Source organism: Neofelis nebulosa, chromosome X (assembly GCF_028018385.1).
Source record: "Neofelis nebulosa isolate mNeoNeb1 chromosome X, mNeoNeb1.pri, whole genome shotgun sequence".
NCBI classification, from domain to species: domain Eukaryota; kingdom Metazoa; phylum Chordata; class Mammalia; order Carnivora; family Felidae; genus Neofelis; species Neofelis nebulosa.
The window spans coordinates 58881716-58897514 of record NC_080800.1 but is presented as its reverse complement, the minus strand read 5'-3'; the positions used below and the strand labels follow the sequence as shown (position 1 = coordinate 58897514).

The following is a 15799-nucleotide window of genomic DNA, read 5'->3' as shown; positions in this document are numbered from 1 at the left end:
CAGTACTGAAATACTGATGTGCCATTGCATATGTAACCTAGGAGTGTTTTGACTTAACAAATTCAATATTCAGATCATACGCAATGATCCATGACCTCTGTCCTCAAACAGCTCACAATCTAGTTGTTTTGGCCAAAGGCACAAGTTAGATATGTTTATATGCATCAAGAGAAACAAATGAAAGCAATATGTCTATCTACACTGCCCCTACTTGGCTTACCGATAGCTGGGTAATCACTTGCTGCAGGTTACGAATTGTCTCTACATTTTCTTTTAATTCCCAGTCTTCCAAAGTTTCCACTAGCTTTTGAAGATCCACTTTGCAGCTGAAAGTTCAAACAAAGGAACCCGAAGGTTAATCATACTGCAAAGACCAGAACGTGGGTGATTATATACTAAGGTGGTATAGGAAACATTTAGCATGAAACTTACGCTGCATGCTGCCTCAGTTCCTCTAGCTTGGCATTCATTTTTTCATTCGCTTGTTCTGTCTGCAACAGAGACCCAGGAGATCATCAGTAGCAACGCCTAACAGCCTCACCTAATTATGCCCTCTCTCCTACTCCAATGGATCAAAACCTAGGTAGAAAGGTTGGCTCCTTTGCTATAATAAGAGGATTTAGTGGGCTTTGGTAATTTAGTGAGAAATGTATTTTTTTTTAACAGAGTCATGGAAATTAGCCCTTCAGTCAACATGAGCTACTAAAAACAGCATCTAAGCAGCTGGGTCTTATGCTTGCCATGAAGCTCAGACTATGGTGTGGAGTGTGAAGCCTTAATTCCATACAGAACTTTGCAATTGGGGGAAAAAGCAATACTTCCTGGCATGCTATTCCCTGTTTGCAAAAAACCCACTTACTTTAAAATGCCTCCTACACTATACTGTTTCCTAGCCCCAGCATAAGGGCATTTAAAACATAAAAGGGTCTCACACTGAATATGAGCTGAGCTTTTTTTCCCAAGTTACACTATCTGATATGGTAGGCTAGTTTTAGTAGGAGAAAGCAAGAAAAAGGGTGAGGCACAAGAACGGTGGCAGAGAAGAAATGGCCGAGGGAGCTACAATTTGGGAAGGATGATTGATATTTTCCATTTTATTTTAATCACAGTATCTGTAATGTGCTAGATGCTGTGACAGATTTGGGAAGGGCAGGTTATACAGGACAAAAATGTGTTTGTTATGACATTCCAACAGCACATCAAATAAGAAGCTTTCTTGAAGCCATTATGACAGCCTTCAAAGTTCAAATGCGTATGTGGCTGGAGTAACAGGTACTGTCTGTTATGTCAGCCACATTCACATATGTGTGAGACACAGCCTCTAGAGTTACTTCCAAGGCACCGAATACAGCACTGGTGGCAGAAAACTGTATATAAAAATCCTCTAGCTCCCATTTTCACCCTTCCCCTAGTAATAGACAATGGATATAGGGTTTGGCCCCCTTTAAAGAATCTTTAAGCAGCTTACACTTCCTTGACTAGAGAGCACACTGATGCGTGAAGGTGCATAAATTACAGATGTTCAAGTACATTTTGGTGGAAACTCATTTTCGCTTTTGACAATCATTGTGCTATTAAAGATTGAATTGTACTTAGACTAGCAGAAAAACATTAGCTACAGAGGCAGCATGCACTGATCCAGGTTACTATCAGAAAGGTAGTAGGATACAGAATTGGTGTAATCAGTTACATAGTGATCCACTATTTAGAAATGAACCATATGTAAAAGAATTGACATTAATTTCCCAGCTGTTCTATCTCACCACGGCAGCTGTTAGGACAGAGTATGAAATGTGATGACATTAGAGGAAGGGAGATAGAGAAGAACTAAAATCTTACTGAGGGGACAGTTACTTGGTATTACGGATAAAGATTAAGTAGGACTTAAGGTGACAGGAGGTCCTGGTTCTTTCCTCTCTGGCATTTTAGAACAAATGTACTTTAAAATAAGATTCATGTGGATTCTTTGTGATGAATATACAGGTGCTCACCATACAATTCTTTTAACTTTTCTGTATGTTTGATCATAAGCCCATGTATGTAGAGGGCTTAAGAGGGGCTCCATGGGGGACATAGTAAAATTAATTCATTTATTTCCAGATAACTTGTCTCTCATGAGAAGCATGTTAAATATTTCAGAAACTAAAGCTAGTAAATGTCCAGATTGCTAGTAGCTTAGTCTTGGGTCCTCACCAAAATGATCCTCTCCAACATCTGGGCTGTCTGACCAGCTGCCTCGCTTAGGCCACGACTTAATTTTTCATTCTCCTCTGCCAGGGACTGATTCTTCTCCATCAGGGACTGTAGATTTTCTGATGGTTCCACACTAAAACAAAGAAGGTAACATATTAGAAAAATACCTGTTGATAACACCTATATCAAAGGTAGATAAAAATATACCCCACAGGCCTTTTAGGTGTGGCGGACTGGTTTAAAATTAACCCCCAAAAATCTAGGAAAAAAGTGTGTCCATTCCAATCTACCCTTCCAGTCAGGCAGTATATTGAATGAATAAGAAACATATGCCTGAAATATGTTGAATTAATGACTTGTGGGATGGTAATAATTCAGAACCAGACATGGTTGCAACAGAAATGACTAACTAACCTTTACCTTTGGCTCTTGGTTTAAGATCTATTTGTGCCATGTAGTTAAGAAGTAAAGGCTAACTGCAGCTAAGATAGATGTTCTCTTTCTTCTTCCCACCCTCATTCCCTCATTAAAGGTTAGGGAAGCAGGGAAGGAAGAGGTATGGGGGAGGTAGAAGTGACACAGCTCAGGGTGAAATTTAACCCCAACAAAAGTCAACTGCTTATTTACTGAAGTTTAGGGAAATAGCATTTAGGAAGTCAGAAAGTTGATATAATGACCAGCAGCCACTGAGAGCACATTTCACAACTCTCCATAAATAAGTGTTCCCTTCTAAATGCCTGCCTTACTCAAAACCTCTTGTTCATTTGTCTATCAATTTTAAATTGCTTAGAGTGGGTGGTGACAATTGTGTCCATATCAAATAGGAGTGGGTGGGAGGGAACAAAATAGTTTGAAGGAATACATATAGATAAGAACCTTTAGGACTTATGCAGATTACTTGATATCATTTCCAGACTAATGGAAAAGACCAACGAGAGGTACAGTTTTTGTTTTTGTTTTTGTGTTTTTGGTAATCTATTGGGATTGTTTAAAAGACTGGAAAATAGGACTGGTGAAAAAAGATCAGAAGAAATATGAAGATTTGAATCTGAAGGAGACTGAGGGGAAAAATGAATAGTTGTCAAGGCTAGAATAAAGAGGCAAAAAAAAAAAAAGGACAGGGAACATCTGTTCTCAATCTCAATAAAGGATCGAAAAGGATTTCGGAAATAGATGCCCTCTCACCCAGCTTAAGACCTCAAGGAATTCTCACAGAAAATTTTAGCATGCTTTTCATCAAAAAGTTAATAGCAAGGCCAAACCATAAGGTCTTGTGTTATACTACTGAGAATTTACTAAGACTCTTATGAAAGAATGTTCAATTAAAATGTTGATTATAAAAATAAACTATTGGGGCGCCTGGGTGGCTCAGTTAAACGTCTGACTCTTTTCTTTTTTTTTTTTTTAAATGTCTGACTCTTGATCTCAGCTCAGGTCTTAATCTCAGGGTTGTGAGTTCAAGCCCCATACTGGGCTCCACGCTGAGCATGAAACCTACTTAAAAAAATAAAAAATGAAAAAATAAATGGGGCTGCCTGGGTGGCTCAGTTGGTTGAGTGTCTGACTCTTGATTTTGGCTCAGGTCATGATCCCAGGGTCATGGGATTGAGCCCTACATCGGGTTCTGTGCTGAGCGTGGAGCCTACTTGGGATTCTATCTCTCTGTTCCTCTCCCCCACTCATGTGCTCTCTCTAAAATATAAATAAACAAACAAACAAATAAATAAAAACTGTTGGTAAATTTAGTGTTATTTTAGACTGCTCTGATATTTCCTTATAGTTATTAAGCTGAAAACTTCCATGTTTCATTCATGTAAATTGACAAACTCCAAAGTAATGATACTTTTAACTCCATAGTTTTGCCCTCCTAAAAATTTCCAAGATTTCTTTAAATGGGTGAAAATACAATGGAACACCAATGTTTCCTCTTTCGCAGGCTATTTAATTGCCTATGCTAGGAATTCAAGTTAGCCGAGCATGTGCAAATTGACAAACACAGAAAATCAATGCAAAAGCTTCCATGATACACATTCAATAAGAAAAGAATATAATCCTAGGACAAAAAGCAAAAAACAGGGGCGCCTGGGTGGCAAGTCCGACTTCAGCCAGGTCACGATCTCGCGGTCCGTGAGTTCGAGCCCCGCGTCAGGCTCTGGGCTGATGGCTCGGAGCCTGGAGCCTGTTTCCAATTCTGTGTCTCCCTCTCTCTCTGCCCCTCCCCCGTTCATGCTCTGTCTCTCTCTGTCCCAAAAGTAAAATTAAAAACGTTGAAAAAAAAAATTAAAAAAAACAAAAAAGCAAAAAACATTTCATGTATATGAACTGTACATTTTGTGAGATCTTTTATGAAATGTTTCTTAAAATATACACATACATTTTTGAGAAAAGTAGTAGCATCTTTATTTTTCTGTAGAACACTGAACAGGTGAGTTCACTGTTTGATTCATCAACTGTTTCTTAGAATCTATTCTATTACTTGTGTAGCTGAGACTATATCCTGTAATATATTCTAGGTGGTTGGAAGTGTGGAATAGTTTTTATTAGCCTTGTGTTCATTAAACTTGTCTTACATAAAACAGGTCTATGCTAAACCGAAATGAAAGGAAGATGGGTCAATTGCTTCTAAACTGGTTAAACTAGAATAGGTCTTTAAGAGACCCTTTAAGGGAACCCCGCTTTCCTCTGTTTCTTTACTCAACATTCTTAAAATATTATCAGGAAACCAAGATTATATTACCCAAAGATGGAAAATTATAAAGGGTGGTAATCTCTGGGTGATAAAATTATGGCAGTTTTAAGATTTATTCTTTATACTTTTCATTTTAAATGTCCTACGAGAAGCAACATATCACTTTTATAATAAGAAAAAAATGATTAAGAGTTATGGAAAATAAGGATATTAAAAGAAAATAAGCTCACACATACATAAGAATAAACTCCAAATGAAAATACAAAATGCAAAAAATAAAATCAACATAGGTACTAGAAGGACACAAATTCCTCTTTAACCCTGCTATAGGGAAAGGCATTCTAATTATGAATCAAAATCCAGAAGCATGAGAATATAAACATCATACCCACTTTGGAAAAGTTTGGCAGTTTCTTAAAAAGTTAAACATATGACCCAGCAATCCTACTTCTAGATATCTACCCAATAATGTCTGTACAAAAACTTAAAGGTAAATGTGCATAACAGCATAATTCATAATAGCCAAAAAGTTGAGGGGCGCCTGGGTGCCTCAGTTGGATAAGCATCTGACTTAGGCTCAGGTCATGATCTTGCAGTTTGCGGGTTTGAGCCCCGCATCAGGCTATCTGTTGTCAGCAAAGAGCTTGCTTCGGATCATCTGTACCCCCCTCCTCTGCCCCTCCCCAACTTGTACCCTCTGTCTCTCTCAAAATAAATAAACTTTAGAAAAAGTTTTTTTTTTTTTTTTACAGTGGAAAATAGCAAGTGTTTGGCAAGGATGTGAAGAAACTGGAACACTCGTGCACTGCTGGTAGGAATGCAAAATGGTATAGCCACTATGTAAAATAGTATGGCAGTCTAATTTAAAAAATCAAAGAAAAGAGTTACTATATGATCCAGCTATTTAGCTTCTGGGTCTACACCCAAAAAGAATTGAAATCAGGGTCTTAAAGCATTCATGGCAGCATATTCACAACAGCCAAAAGGTGGAAGCAACCTGTGTACAACGAAGGATAAACGGATACACAGCATGTGGTATACATACACAATGGGACATTTTTCAGCCTTTAAAAGAAAGGAAATTCTGACACATGCTACAACATGGATGAAACTTGAAGATATTATGCTAAGTGAAAAAATACAATCAAAAAAGGACAAATATTGTATGATTTCACTCATTTTAGGTGCTTCAGATAATTAAATGAAAGTAGAATGGTGACTGCCAAGACTGAGGGGAGAGGGGAAATTGGGGTGTTATTGTTTAACAGGTACAGAGTTTCAGTTGTGCAAGATGGTGGTGATGGTTGTATAAGATTGTGAATGCACTTAATTCCACTGAACTGTAAACTTAAAAATGGTTAAAGTCGTGAATTTTATTTTATGTATCTTTTACCACATTTTTTCAAAAAGGGCCAAAGGATCAAAAAATCTGATAGAAAATGAGACATATGAATAGACAATTCACTAGAAAAAGAGATAAAAGTGGGCCTGAAACATATGAAAAAAAGCTGAGATCCACTGATAAAGAAATAAAAATTAAAATGAGATACTGAGATAGTATTTCTCACCTATTGGATTGGCAAAAAATTGAGAAGTATGACAACACATTCTGCTGGTGAGGATATGGGGAAACAAGCCTTGTCACACCCTGCCACTGGGAATGCATATTGGAGTTAACTCTTTTGGAGGGGAATATGGCAATATCTAACAAAATCACACATGCACTTACCTTTTGTCTCGGCAATCCCACTTCTAGAAATCTACCCTGAAGATAAGTCACTAATAATATGAGAACTGAATAACACAAGGTTATTTGCTGCAGTATGTTTGTAATCACAAGATACTGGAAACAAACCTAAGTGCCCATACATAGGAAAGAGGATGAATTAGTATGTACAATAAGAGAACTATGCAGCTGTATAAAAGAATGAGGAAGGCTTTTATGAACTGATAAGAAATGATTTACAGGCAATACTGAAAAGAGCAAAGCCACAAAGACCATCTATGGCATATTACCATTCATATAAGAGGATATGAAAAAAATAAATAGGTATATGCTCATTTGTAGAGGAGAAATATAGGAAAGCTAGACCAGAAACTAAAGAGATTGGTTCAATATGGAGGAGGGAGAATAGTGGTAGAAATAAGGGTGCAATGGGAATAGGGTAGCAGGGATGAAGAGGGAATGACATTTCACAAAATATATTGTGGTAAAAAACACGTTAACAAAATTTACCATCATAACCATTTTTTAAGTGTACAGTTCAGTAAAGTATAATCACATTATTGTGCAATGGCTCTCCAGAACTTTCTCATCTTGCAAAACTGAAACTCTATAGTCATTAAACAACTCCCTGTTCCCACCACCCCCTCAGTCTATTCTTTTACAGTTTTTTGCCATTGCTTTTATTTCTACACTGTTTTTCACCTTTATCTATAAAGCACATAGACCTTTGCCTATGTTTTCTTCTAGTTCTGTTGTGGATTTTTCTTTTTCTTTTTTTTAATTGCGGTAAAAACTTATTGTCTTAACCACTGTTAAGTGTACAGTTGAGTGGTTTAAAGTATATTTACATTGTTGTGAAACAGATCTCCAGAACCTTTTTATCTTGTAAAACTGAAATCCTCTGCCCATTAAACAACTCCCCTTTTGCCCCTCCCCACCCCCAGTCCCGAGTCACTACCATTCTACTTTCTGTTTCTATGAATTTGACTAAGTATCTCATATAAGTGGAAGCATATAATATCTGTCTTTTTGTGATTGGCTTATTTCACTTAGTATAATGTCCTCAAGTTTCATTCATGCTGTAACATGTAATAGGAATTCCATCCTTTTTAAGGCTGAATAATATTCCATTATATGTATATGCCACATTTGTTTATCCATTCATCCACTGATGGGACATTTGTGTTTCTTCCACTTCCTGGCTATTGGGAATACTGCTGCTATGAACATGGGTGTGCAAATCTCTCTTTAAGACCCTGCTTTCAATTCTTTTGGATATATTACCCAGAAGTGGGATTGCTGGATCATGTGCTATTCTTATTTTTAACTTTTTGAGGAGCCTCCATACTGTTTTCCATGGCAGTTATACCATTTTACAATCCTTCCAACAGTGCACAAAGATTCTAATTTTTTCCACATGCTTGCCAACATTTGTTATTCAGTATTTTTACTACTAGCCATCCTAATGGGTGTATGGTGATATTTCACTGTGGTTTTGATATGCATTGCTCTGCTCTGAGTATTTCTTCTTTGTATAACTCTGGCTCTTAGAGCATGATAATATTTCATATGCCCTTTGCATACCTGAAATATAAACTAACAATTAAAACCAACCAAGACGTAGGGGAAACCCAAAATGGAATACAAACAGTAACTGTGGGAAACAGTATCTTGCCTGGATACTCTAAGCCTAAAGACAAAAAGAACTGTATGTAAATGCTGTAATCCAGTTCATAAAAGTGTTTCTCACAGGGGTATGGGCTAGCAATTTTGAAACTACTGTATGTATATCCTGGAATTGAACAAATAAGTAAATAGATTGTAGATAATAAGAGTTGGTGTCTTACTGTTGGAAAAAGGAGTTATAAATAGGAGGAGGAAGAAGGCTAAAATGAACCCTGTAGTGTTGGACTGGAATCAGAGGTATTTGGTATAAAATCTGGCTATTAATATATAGAAAGACAGATATAAAAATGTAGATATGAGTATATGTGTGCATTACCAGACATACAGATATTTCCTCTCTACCGGCTGAGAGGGCCTAGAAGCAGTGACACTCCAGTAACAACAAGCACACCCAGCACCCAGACTGGGTTTCTAAACACTATTTTCCAATAAAAAATCAGGGCTCTTTTGAGATATGGTTGATTCTAGAACTGGGGAGAGGAAAATACAAGATGGGTGTGAAATATTCTGTAGAAATGTTTAAAAACTGGAGGGTGAAAAAAAAAACAAACTAGAGGGTGTATTGAAGAACATAAAATCACCCTGAAGGAGAGCCTATTGGACAAAACAGGAACAATCTGAGCAATAAAACAAATAATGATAGCATTGGATGTTAGCCCATAGAATAAAATAAATACCTATGATTCTATATGGATATAAATAAGTAATCAAATACATAAATGGGGGAGAATAAACAGCCACAGTAAAATTCTAATTAATAAGTTTCTGAGGCTAGAACTCATCACATCAGGCTGCCTCAAAGCTAACTAGAACGTTTGGCAAGATCCCTACCTTGATGCCAAATGCTACCAGAAACTTTAGTCTATCAGGGTAAAACAACCATCAGAAGAAATGGCCTCTGTTAGAATATACATTTAAAATTTATCTACGACTCTTTTAAAAAAATTTTTTAAAAAGCGGGGGGGGGGGACACCTGGGTGTCTCAGTTGGTTAAGCATCTGACTTTGGTTCATGATTTCATGGTCTTTGAGTTCAAGCCCCACGCCAGGCTCTGTGCTGACAGCTCAGAGTCTGGGGCCTGCTTCAGATTCTATGCCTCCCTCTCTCTCTGTCCCTCCCCCACTCATGCTCTGTCTCTCTCTGCTCTCAAAAATAAATAAACATTAAAAAAATTTAAAAAAATAAAATTAATCTATGGCTCTTACTTTATAGATCTGGGCAGGGTACCTCCATGGGCTTGTAGCAACAAGACCTGTAGCTGTTGTACCTGGGAAAAGCAAAGAAAAATAGTAAGCTAATCACCAATCAAAAGCTACTTATCCCTTGTCAGCTAAATTACTACAATTAGCCATAGAGTAATTCTACTCAGTGCCTATGAAATCTAAGGCATATTTAGGCCTTACAGAAATCATCAAGGTTGACAATTCAGTGACAAAAGTCCAAACAGCACTATATGAATAGCTAGTACTTAGAACTTGAGTTGTTCCTTTTACCTAAGCATCTTAATGACTTTTACCAAATGTCTATTTTTAAAACATTTTTCTAAGTTGGGGCACCTGGGTGACTCAGTTGGTTAAGCATCCGACTTCAGCTAAGGTCATGATCTCACAGTTCATGGGTTCGAGTCCCGTGTGGGGCTCTGTGCTGACAGCACAGCCTACTTTGGATTCTGTGTCTCCCTCTCTCTCTCTGCCCCTTCCCCTACTCATACTCTGTCTCTCTCAAAAATAATCATTAAAAAATGTTTTTTAAGTTTATTTATTTTTGAAACACAGAGAGAGAGAAAAAGTGAGGGAGGGATATAGAGACAGACAGACAGACACAGAATCCAAAGCAGGCTCCAGGCTCTGAACTGTCAGCACAGAGCCCGATGTGGGGCTTGAACCCACGAACTGCGAGATCATGACCTGAGCCCAAGTCGGACACTTAAACGACTAAGCCACTGAAGTGCCCCTTGAGCATCTATTTTTTTTAAAGTCAAACTCAGCTCTAGGCCAGGTAATATGAGGAGGATACGAGAATAAACTCCTGTGTTTTATTCTCAAGTTTATAATCTAGTTGACAAAGACAACCAATGGCCTGAAATAGTAAGAGACAAAGAAGATAGAAGATGTGAATTCATAAAATACAGTTAAGTACTTTAGGGCTCTGAGAAGAAGCAAATTAATAAAATTCCAGAACAGTCAAAAGGAGGCTTCTTGGGGCTGGTTCTTAAACCAGAGTGCATGCACATTCATCCTCTCTCATTCCCTCCTACTATGAAAGAGGAGCTGTGCCACCTGTTATGACCAGTCTCCTTGCTTGCGCTTTGGATCCCAAACTCCTCTTGCCTCCTGATGAATCATACTGTTATCCCCTCTCTCTTCTGTATCTTCCACATCTCCCTTTCTACAGGATCCTTTCTATCAAAATTAAAACATGTTCAAGTCTCTCCAATCTTAAAACAAAACAAAAGCACCCTTCTCAATCTCACTTCCTATCTTTTGTCCTATTCTCTCCTTCACAAAGTTTGAGAGCGTCTATACCTGTTGCCTCCATTTCCTTTTGTTCACCTCTCTCACCTGCTCAACCTATTCAAATGCGATTTCTGCCTACAGCATTCCACTGACAAAACTCTTGCTAAGGTCACCAATGATCTGCAGGTCACTATATCCTATGGGCATTTTTCAGTCTTCATTTTACTTGACTGTTTGGTAGCAGTTGGCTTACCAGATACCATACTTTCCTGCTTTTCCTTCTATTCTTCTAACTGATCTTCTAAGGCTCTTTCTTGGCTAATCTTCACACCAAGTGTCCTTTAGATGATAAATCCTCAAAACTCAGTATCAGTCTTCTTGCTTTATACTCTTTCCTTAAAGTCTCATCTCTGACTATGGTTTCAATTACCATCTATGAACAGGGGACTCCCAAATTTATCTCAAACACAAGTCTTTTTTAATTTAGAGCTTTATATTCAACTATGTACTTAATTAATATTTCCACTTAGTTGTCTGCTATCCCCAAACCTGTTCCTTTTCTAGCACACTCAAGGTCAGTGAACATGCAGCTTCACATGCCAGAAATTTGGCTGTCGAACCCTCATGCCCCTATCTAAGCCACTGGTCATTTCTTTCCATCACTGTCACCATCACCCTAAGTCTAAGCCACTATTTAGCTCTCTCTTGGACCACTGTAGTAACTTCTTTTTTAAAAAATTTTTAGAGTTTATTTGTTTATTTTGAGAGAGAGACCACGTGTGCAGGGGAGGGGCAGAGAGAGGAGAGGGAGAGAGAATCTCAAGCAGGCTTTGCGCTGCCAGCACAGAGCCAGACACAGGGCTCGAACTCATGAAACTGTGAGATTATGATCTGAGACGAAACCAAGAGCTGGACGCTTAAAAAACTGAGCCACCCAGGCAACCCACACTGTAGTAACTTCTTAAAGTGGTCTCCATGAATCCACTCTTGCTCCACTATAATCCATTTCCACACAGCAGCCAGCTCATCTTTTAAAAACATAAATTATGGGGCGCCTGGGTGGCTCAGTCGGTTGAGCGTCCGACTTCGGCTCAGGTCATGATCTCACAGCTCGTGAGTTCGAGCCCCGTGTCAGGCTCTGTGCTGACAGCTCAGAGCCTGGAGCCTGCTTCTGTTTCTGTGTCTCCCTCTCTCTCTGCCCCTAACCCACTCACATTCTGTCTCTGTCTCTCTCAAAAATAAATAAACATTAAAAAAAACCCAAAAACATAAATTATGAATAGTACCACACGACTTAAGATCATTTTTAACACAGTCCGTGAGGTCTTGATGAGGTCTCTGCTTCTTTTTTAGTCTCATACTGGAATACTCTTTCCTGGCTCCCTCCACTTTAGCCACACTGGCAGTCTGTCAGTTCTTCAAGGGCACTATATGCCTTCCTAAATCAGGACCCTTTCAGACTTGGTATATGCCTGGCACTGTTCTAAGTGCTTTCCATGTATTAATTCATCTAACCCTCACAAAAACCCTATGAAGCAGGTATAATTATTCACATTTTATAGATAGGAAAACTGAGGCACAGAGAACTTGCCCAAGGTACATAGCCAGTGAGTTATAAAGCTACAATTTGAATGTGGGCAGTCTGACTCCAGTGTCAATGCTCTTAACCACTACACTTTGTTACATATGGTTTTTCTTCTCCCTGGATGCCTCTTCCTTGTTTTCTTTCCTTCTTTTCCTACTCAATCCTTGAGATCTCAGCTCACACATTGCTACCTCAGGGAAGCCTTCTCAGCTTAGATGTATAACAGAAGACCCTGTTCCATACTGTCATACTACCCTACATAGCACACTATCTCATTTTATAATGGTATGTTGGTATGAATATGTGTTTGGTGTTTGTCTCTCCCACCAGGCAGTAAGTTTCATGAAGGCAGAGACTGTCTCCTTTGCTCAACAATGTATCCCAACACAATACCTGGCACATAATAGTGTACAATACATATTTATTGTTGGAATGAATGAACAAATGAATGACTAGGAAGAAGAGCATTTTTGGCAATAGAAATACACATGAAAGAAAATGGAGGGACAGAACTGAGTATGGTATTTTATAATTGAGATGATACTGTTAACAGGTAAATTACTTGTATTTTGTACAGTGACCCCTGGGAGGAAAGGAGATAGGGGAAGAGAAGGGAAGGAAAGCTTCAGACTAACTGAATAGTAGTTATTATCACCAAGGAGGAAGGCCAGAGACGGAGTGAACACTACACAGTTGGGAAATACTAGATTCCCAGTATAAAGAGTACCCTGGAAGGTAAGAAAACTTGACCCCTGCAAGCCTGGGCTGATCCAACTACTCACCTTCTCATCTCCTCTACCAGAGCTACTGAGCTGTTACACAACCAGTTATATTGATACCACCACAAATGCATGCTCCTAGTCAGCTACCTCTTCCATTTCCATGATTTCAAGCCTCTGTGGTCTCTTCAGTCCCTCTACCCTATTATCTGGTTGCTTGCTCTTAGAAGATGACCTTGCTTCCAACTACACTGAGAAGTTAAAGGTCATCAGGCTGAAAATCCCTCAATTTTCCTTCTTTTCCCTCTAAATTATTATCACTGTATTCTTCCTATTCTGACTTTGTTTCTTCTAGTCTTGGTGGCAGGTATCCCCTCCATGGTCAGAAGCAAATCCCTCTTTATTTGTGCTCAGGATCTCAACTACTTAGAGATGGCCTTTTAGCAACTAGTCCCTATTCTCAGTTTCAGTCTCTCCCAACTGGTTCTTTCACTTGCTCAAGTCTCTTCCATTTTTAAAAAAATGTTTATTTTATTTATTTTGAGAAAGAGAGAGAAAAAGAGAGAGAGAGAGAGAGAGATATCCCAAGCAGGCTCCAAGTTCAGCACAAAGCCTAATGCAGGGCTCGATCCCACAAACCGTGAGATCATGACCTGAGCAGAGAACAAGAGTCAGATGCTCAACTGACTGAGCCACCCAGGTGCATCCTGAGCCTCTTTCATGTTTAAAAAAAATTTTTTTAATGTTTATTTTTGAGAGAGAGAGAGAGAGAATGAATGAATAGGGGAAGGGAAGAGAGAGAGGGAGACACAGAATCCAAAGCAGGCTCCAGGCTCTGAGCTGTCAGCACAGAGCCTGATATGGGGCTCAAACCCACGAACTACAAGATCATGACCTGAGCCAAAGTCAGATGCTCAACCGCCTGAGCCACCCAGGTGCCCTGCTTCTTCCATATTTTTATTTTTTAAATTTTTTTATTTAAAAAAAAATTTTTTTTTCAACGTTTATTTATTTTTGAGACAGAGAGAGACAGAGCATGAACAGGGGAGGGGCAGAGAGAGAGGGAGACACAGAATCTGAAACAGGCTGCAGGCTCTGAGCGGTCAGCAGAGAGCCCGACGCGGGGCTCGAACTCACGGGCCGTGAGATCATGACCTGAGCCGAAGTCGGACGCTTAACCGACCAAGCCACCCAGGCCCCCCTCTTCCATATTTTTAAAAACAAACAGACCTATATCCTTTGACCCTTGACTACCTAGCTATTGCCTTCTTTCATTTTGCCTTCTTGAAAGAAGAGCCTACCAACTTCCTCCACTTCCTTATCTAGCATTCACTGTCGATCCCACAACAATCTGAACCTCTTCTCACTGAAGTCACCAATAATCTCCTTGTTGATTAAAAAAACCAATGGACACTTCTCAGTATTTATTTTACTCTACACTTCTTTATAAATTTGTACTTTTTAAAAAATAACTTTGTACTTTTGATGGTCCTTGAAACTTTCTTCCCTTGTCTTCCATGATATGACTGTTTTTCTTCCTACTTGTTGGCTCCGTCTTAGTCTCTCTTTTTTTCTTAGTCTCTCTTTTTTGTCTTCCCTCTTTTCCCCATTCCTTAAAAACTGCTGTTCCCCCAGTGTTCTGTCTTTGGCTTTCTTCTCTTTGTGGCCATTTACTCATTCAGCAAATATTTAGTGAGTACCTTGAATGTGCCATTTGGTCTCATCCATTCTATAATAATTTCAGATTCCATCTAAATGCTAATGGCTCTTAAATCTGTATCTTCAGTTCAGACCTCTCTACATTAAACCCAAAGGCCAGCTACGTTTGAAAAACTCTACTTACATGTCCCCCAAGTTATTCGAATTCAAAATACCCCAAACTGAATTCCATCATTTCCACTGTGTGTCTGGGTTCTTTCACACATTATTTTTATGAGATTCACCCATGTTTTTCACTGTGGTTACAAATAGTTAATTTTATTAATTTTTTAAAAACTTTTCTCACTTTACCCTGTGTTTCCTCCTGTATTCCCTGACTCAATGATTGGTACTACCGTTTTAATCAGTTGTCCAAGCAAGAAACTTGAGAACAACCTTGATTCTCCCTACTTACTGACCCTTCCACATCAAATTTGTTACCAAGCAAGCTCTAGACATTCTACCTACTTGGGTTATTTTCTTTCTAATTTGTACCCTTCTCTTTATTTCTATGGCTACTGTCTTTAGTTTAGGCCATAGTTCTCACCTGGGTTATTATAATAGCCTACAGTAGATCTGTGGGGGATATGTTCCAAGACCCCTGGTGGATGCCTGAACCTGCAGATAGTACTGAACTTTATATATACTATGCTTTTTCCTATACATATATACCTATGATAAAGTTTCATTTATAAATCATGCAAGTAAGAGATTGACAGTAACTAAAATTAAAATAGACCAATTATAATCATATACTATAATAAAAGCTACGTGACTGTGATTCCCCCCCCCCAAATATCTTATTGTACTGTCCTTACCCTTTTCCTTGTGATGATATGAGATGATAAAATGTCTACGTGATGAGTGTCTAAGTGAGGTGAATGACATAGGCACTGTGATGTAGTGTTAAGCTACTATTAACCTTCTGACAATACGTGAGAAGGAGAATCACCTGCTTCCAGTCCATGGGTGACCATGAGTAAACTGAAACTGTGGGAAGTGAAATCATGGATAAGGGGGGTACTATTGTAATTTGTTTTCCTACTT

At 38.7% G+C, this 15799-nt stretch overlaps 1 protein-coding gene across 1 annotated transcript in view; it reads right to left on the bottom strand.

Annotated features, from left to right (window-relative positions):
- KIF4A (kinesin family member 4A) overlaps positions 1–15799 on the bottom strand; it is a 120918-nt gene that overhangs the window by 59786 nt on the left and 45333 nt on the right. The window contains exons 9-12 of the mRNA XM_058714432.1: positions 9500–9561; positions 2194–2326; positions 433–491; positions 221–326 (exon numbers count right to left, since the gene is read on the bottom strand). Of these exons, the coding sequence (XP_058570415.1) occupies positions 221–326; positions 433–491; positions 2194–2326; positions 9500–9561 (360 nt within the window). The remainder of the gene's footprint in view (positions 1–220; positions 327–432; positions 492–2193; positions 2327–9499; positions 9562–15799) is intronic.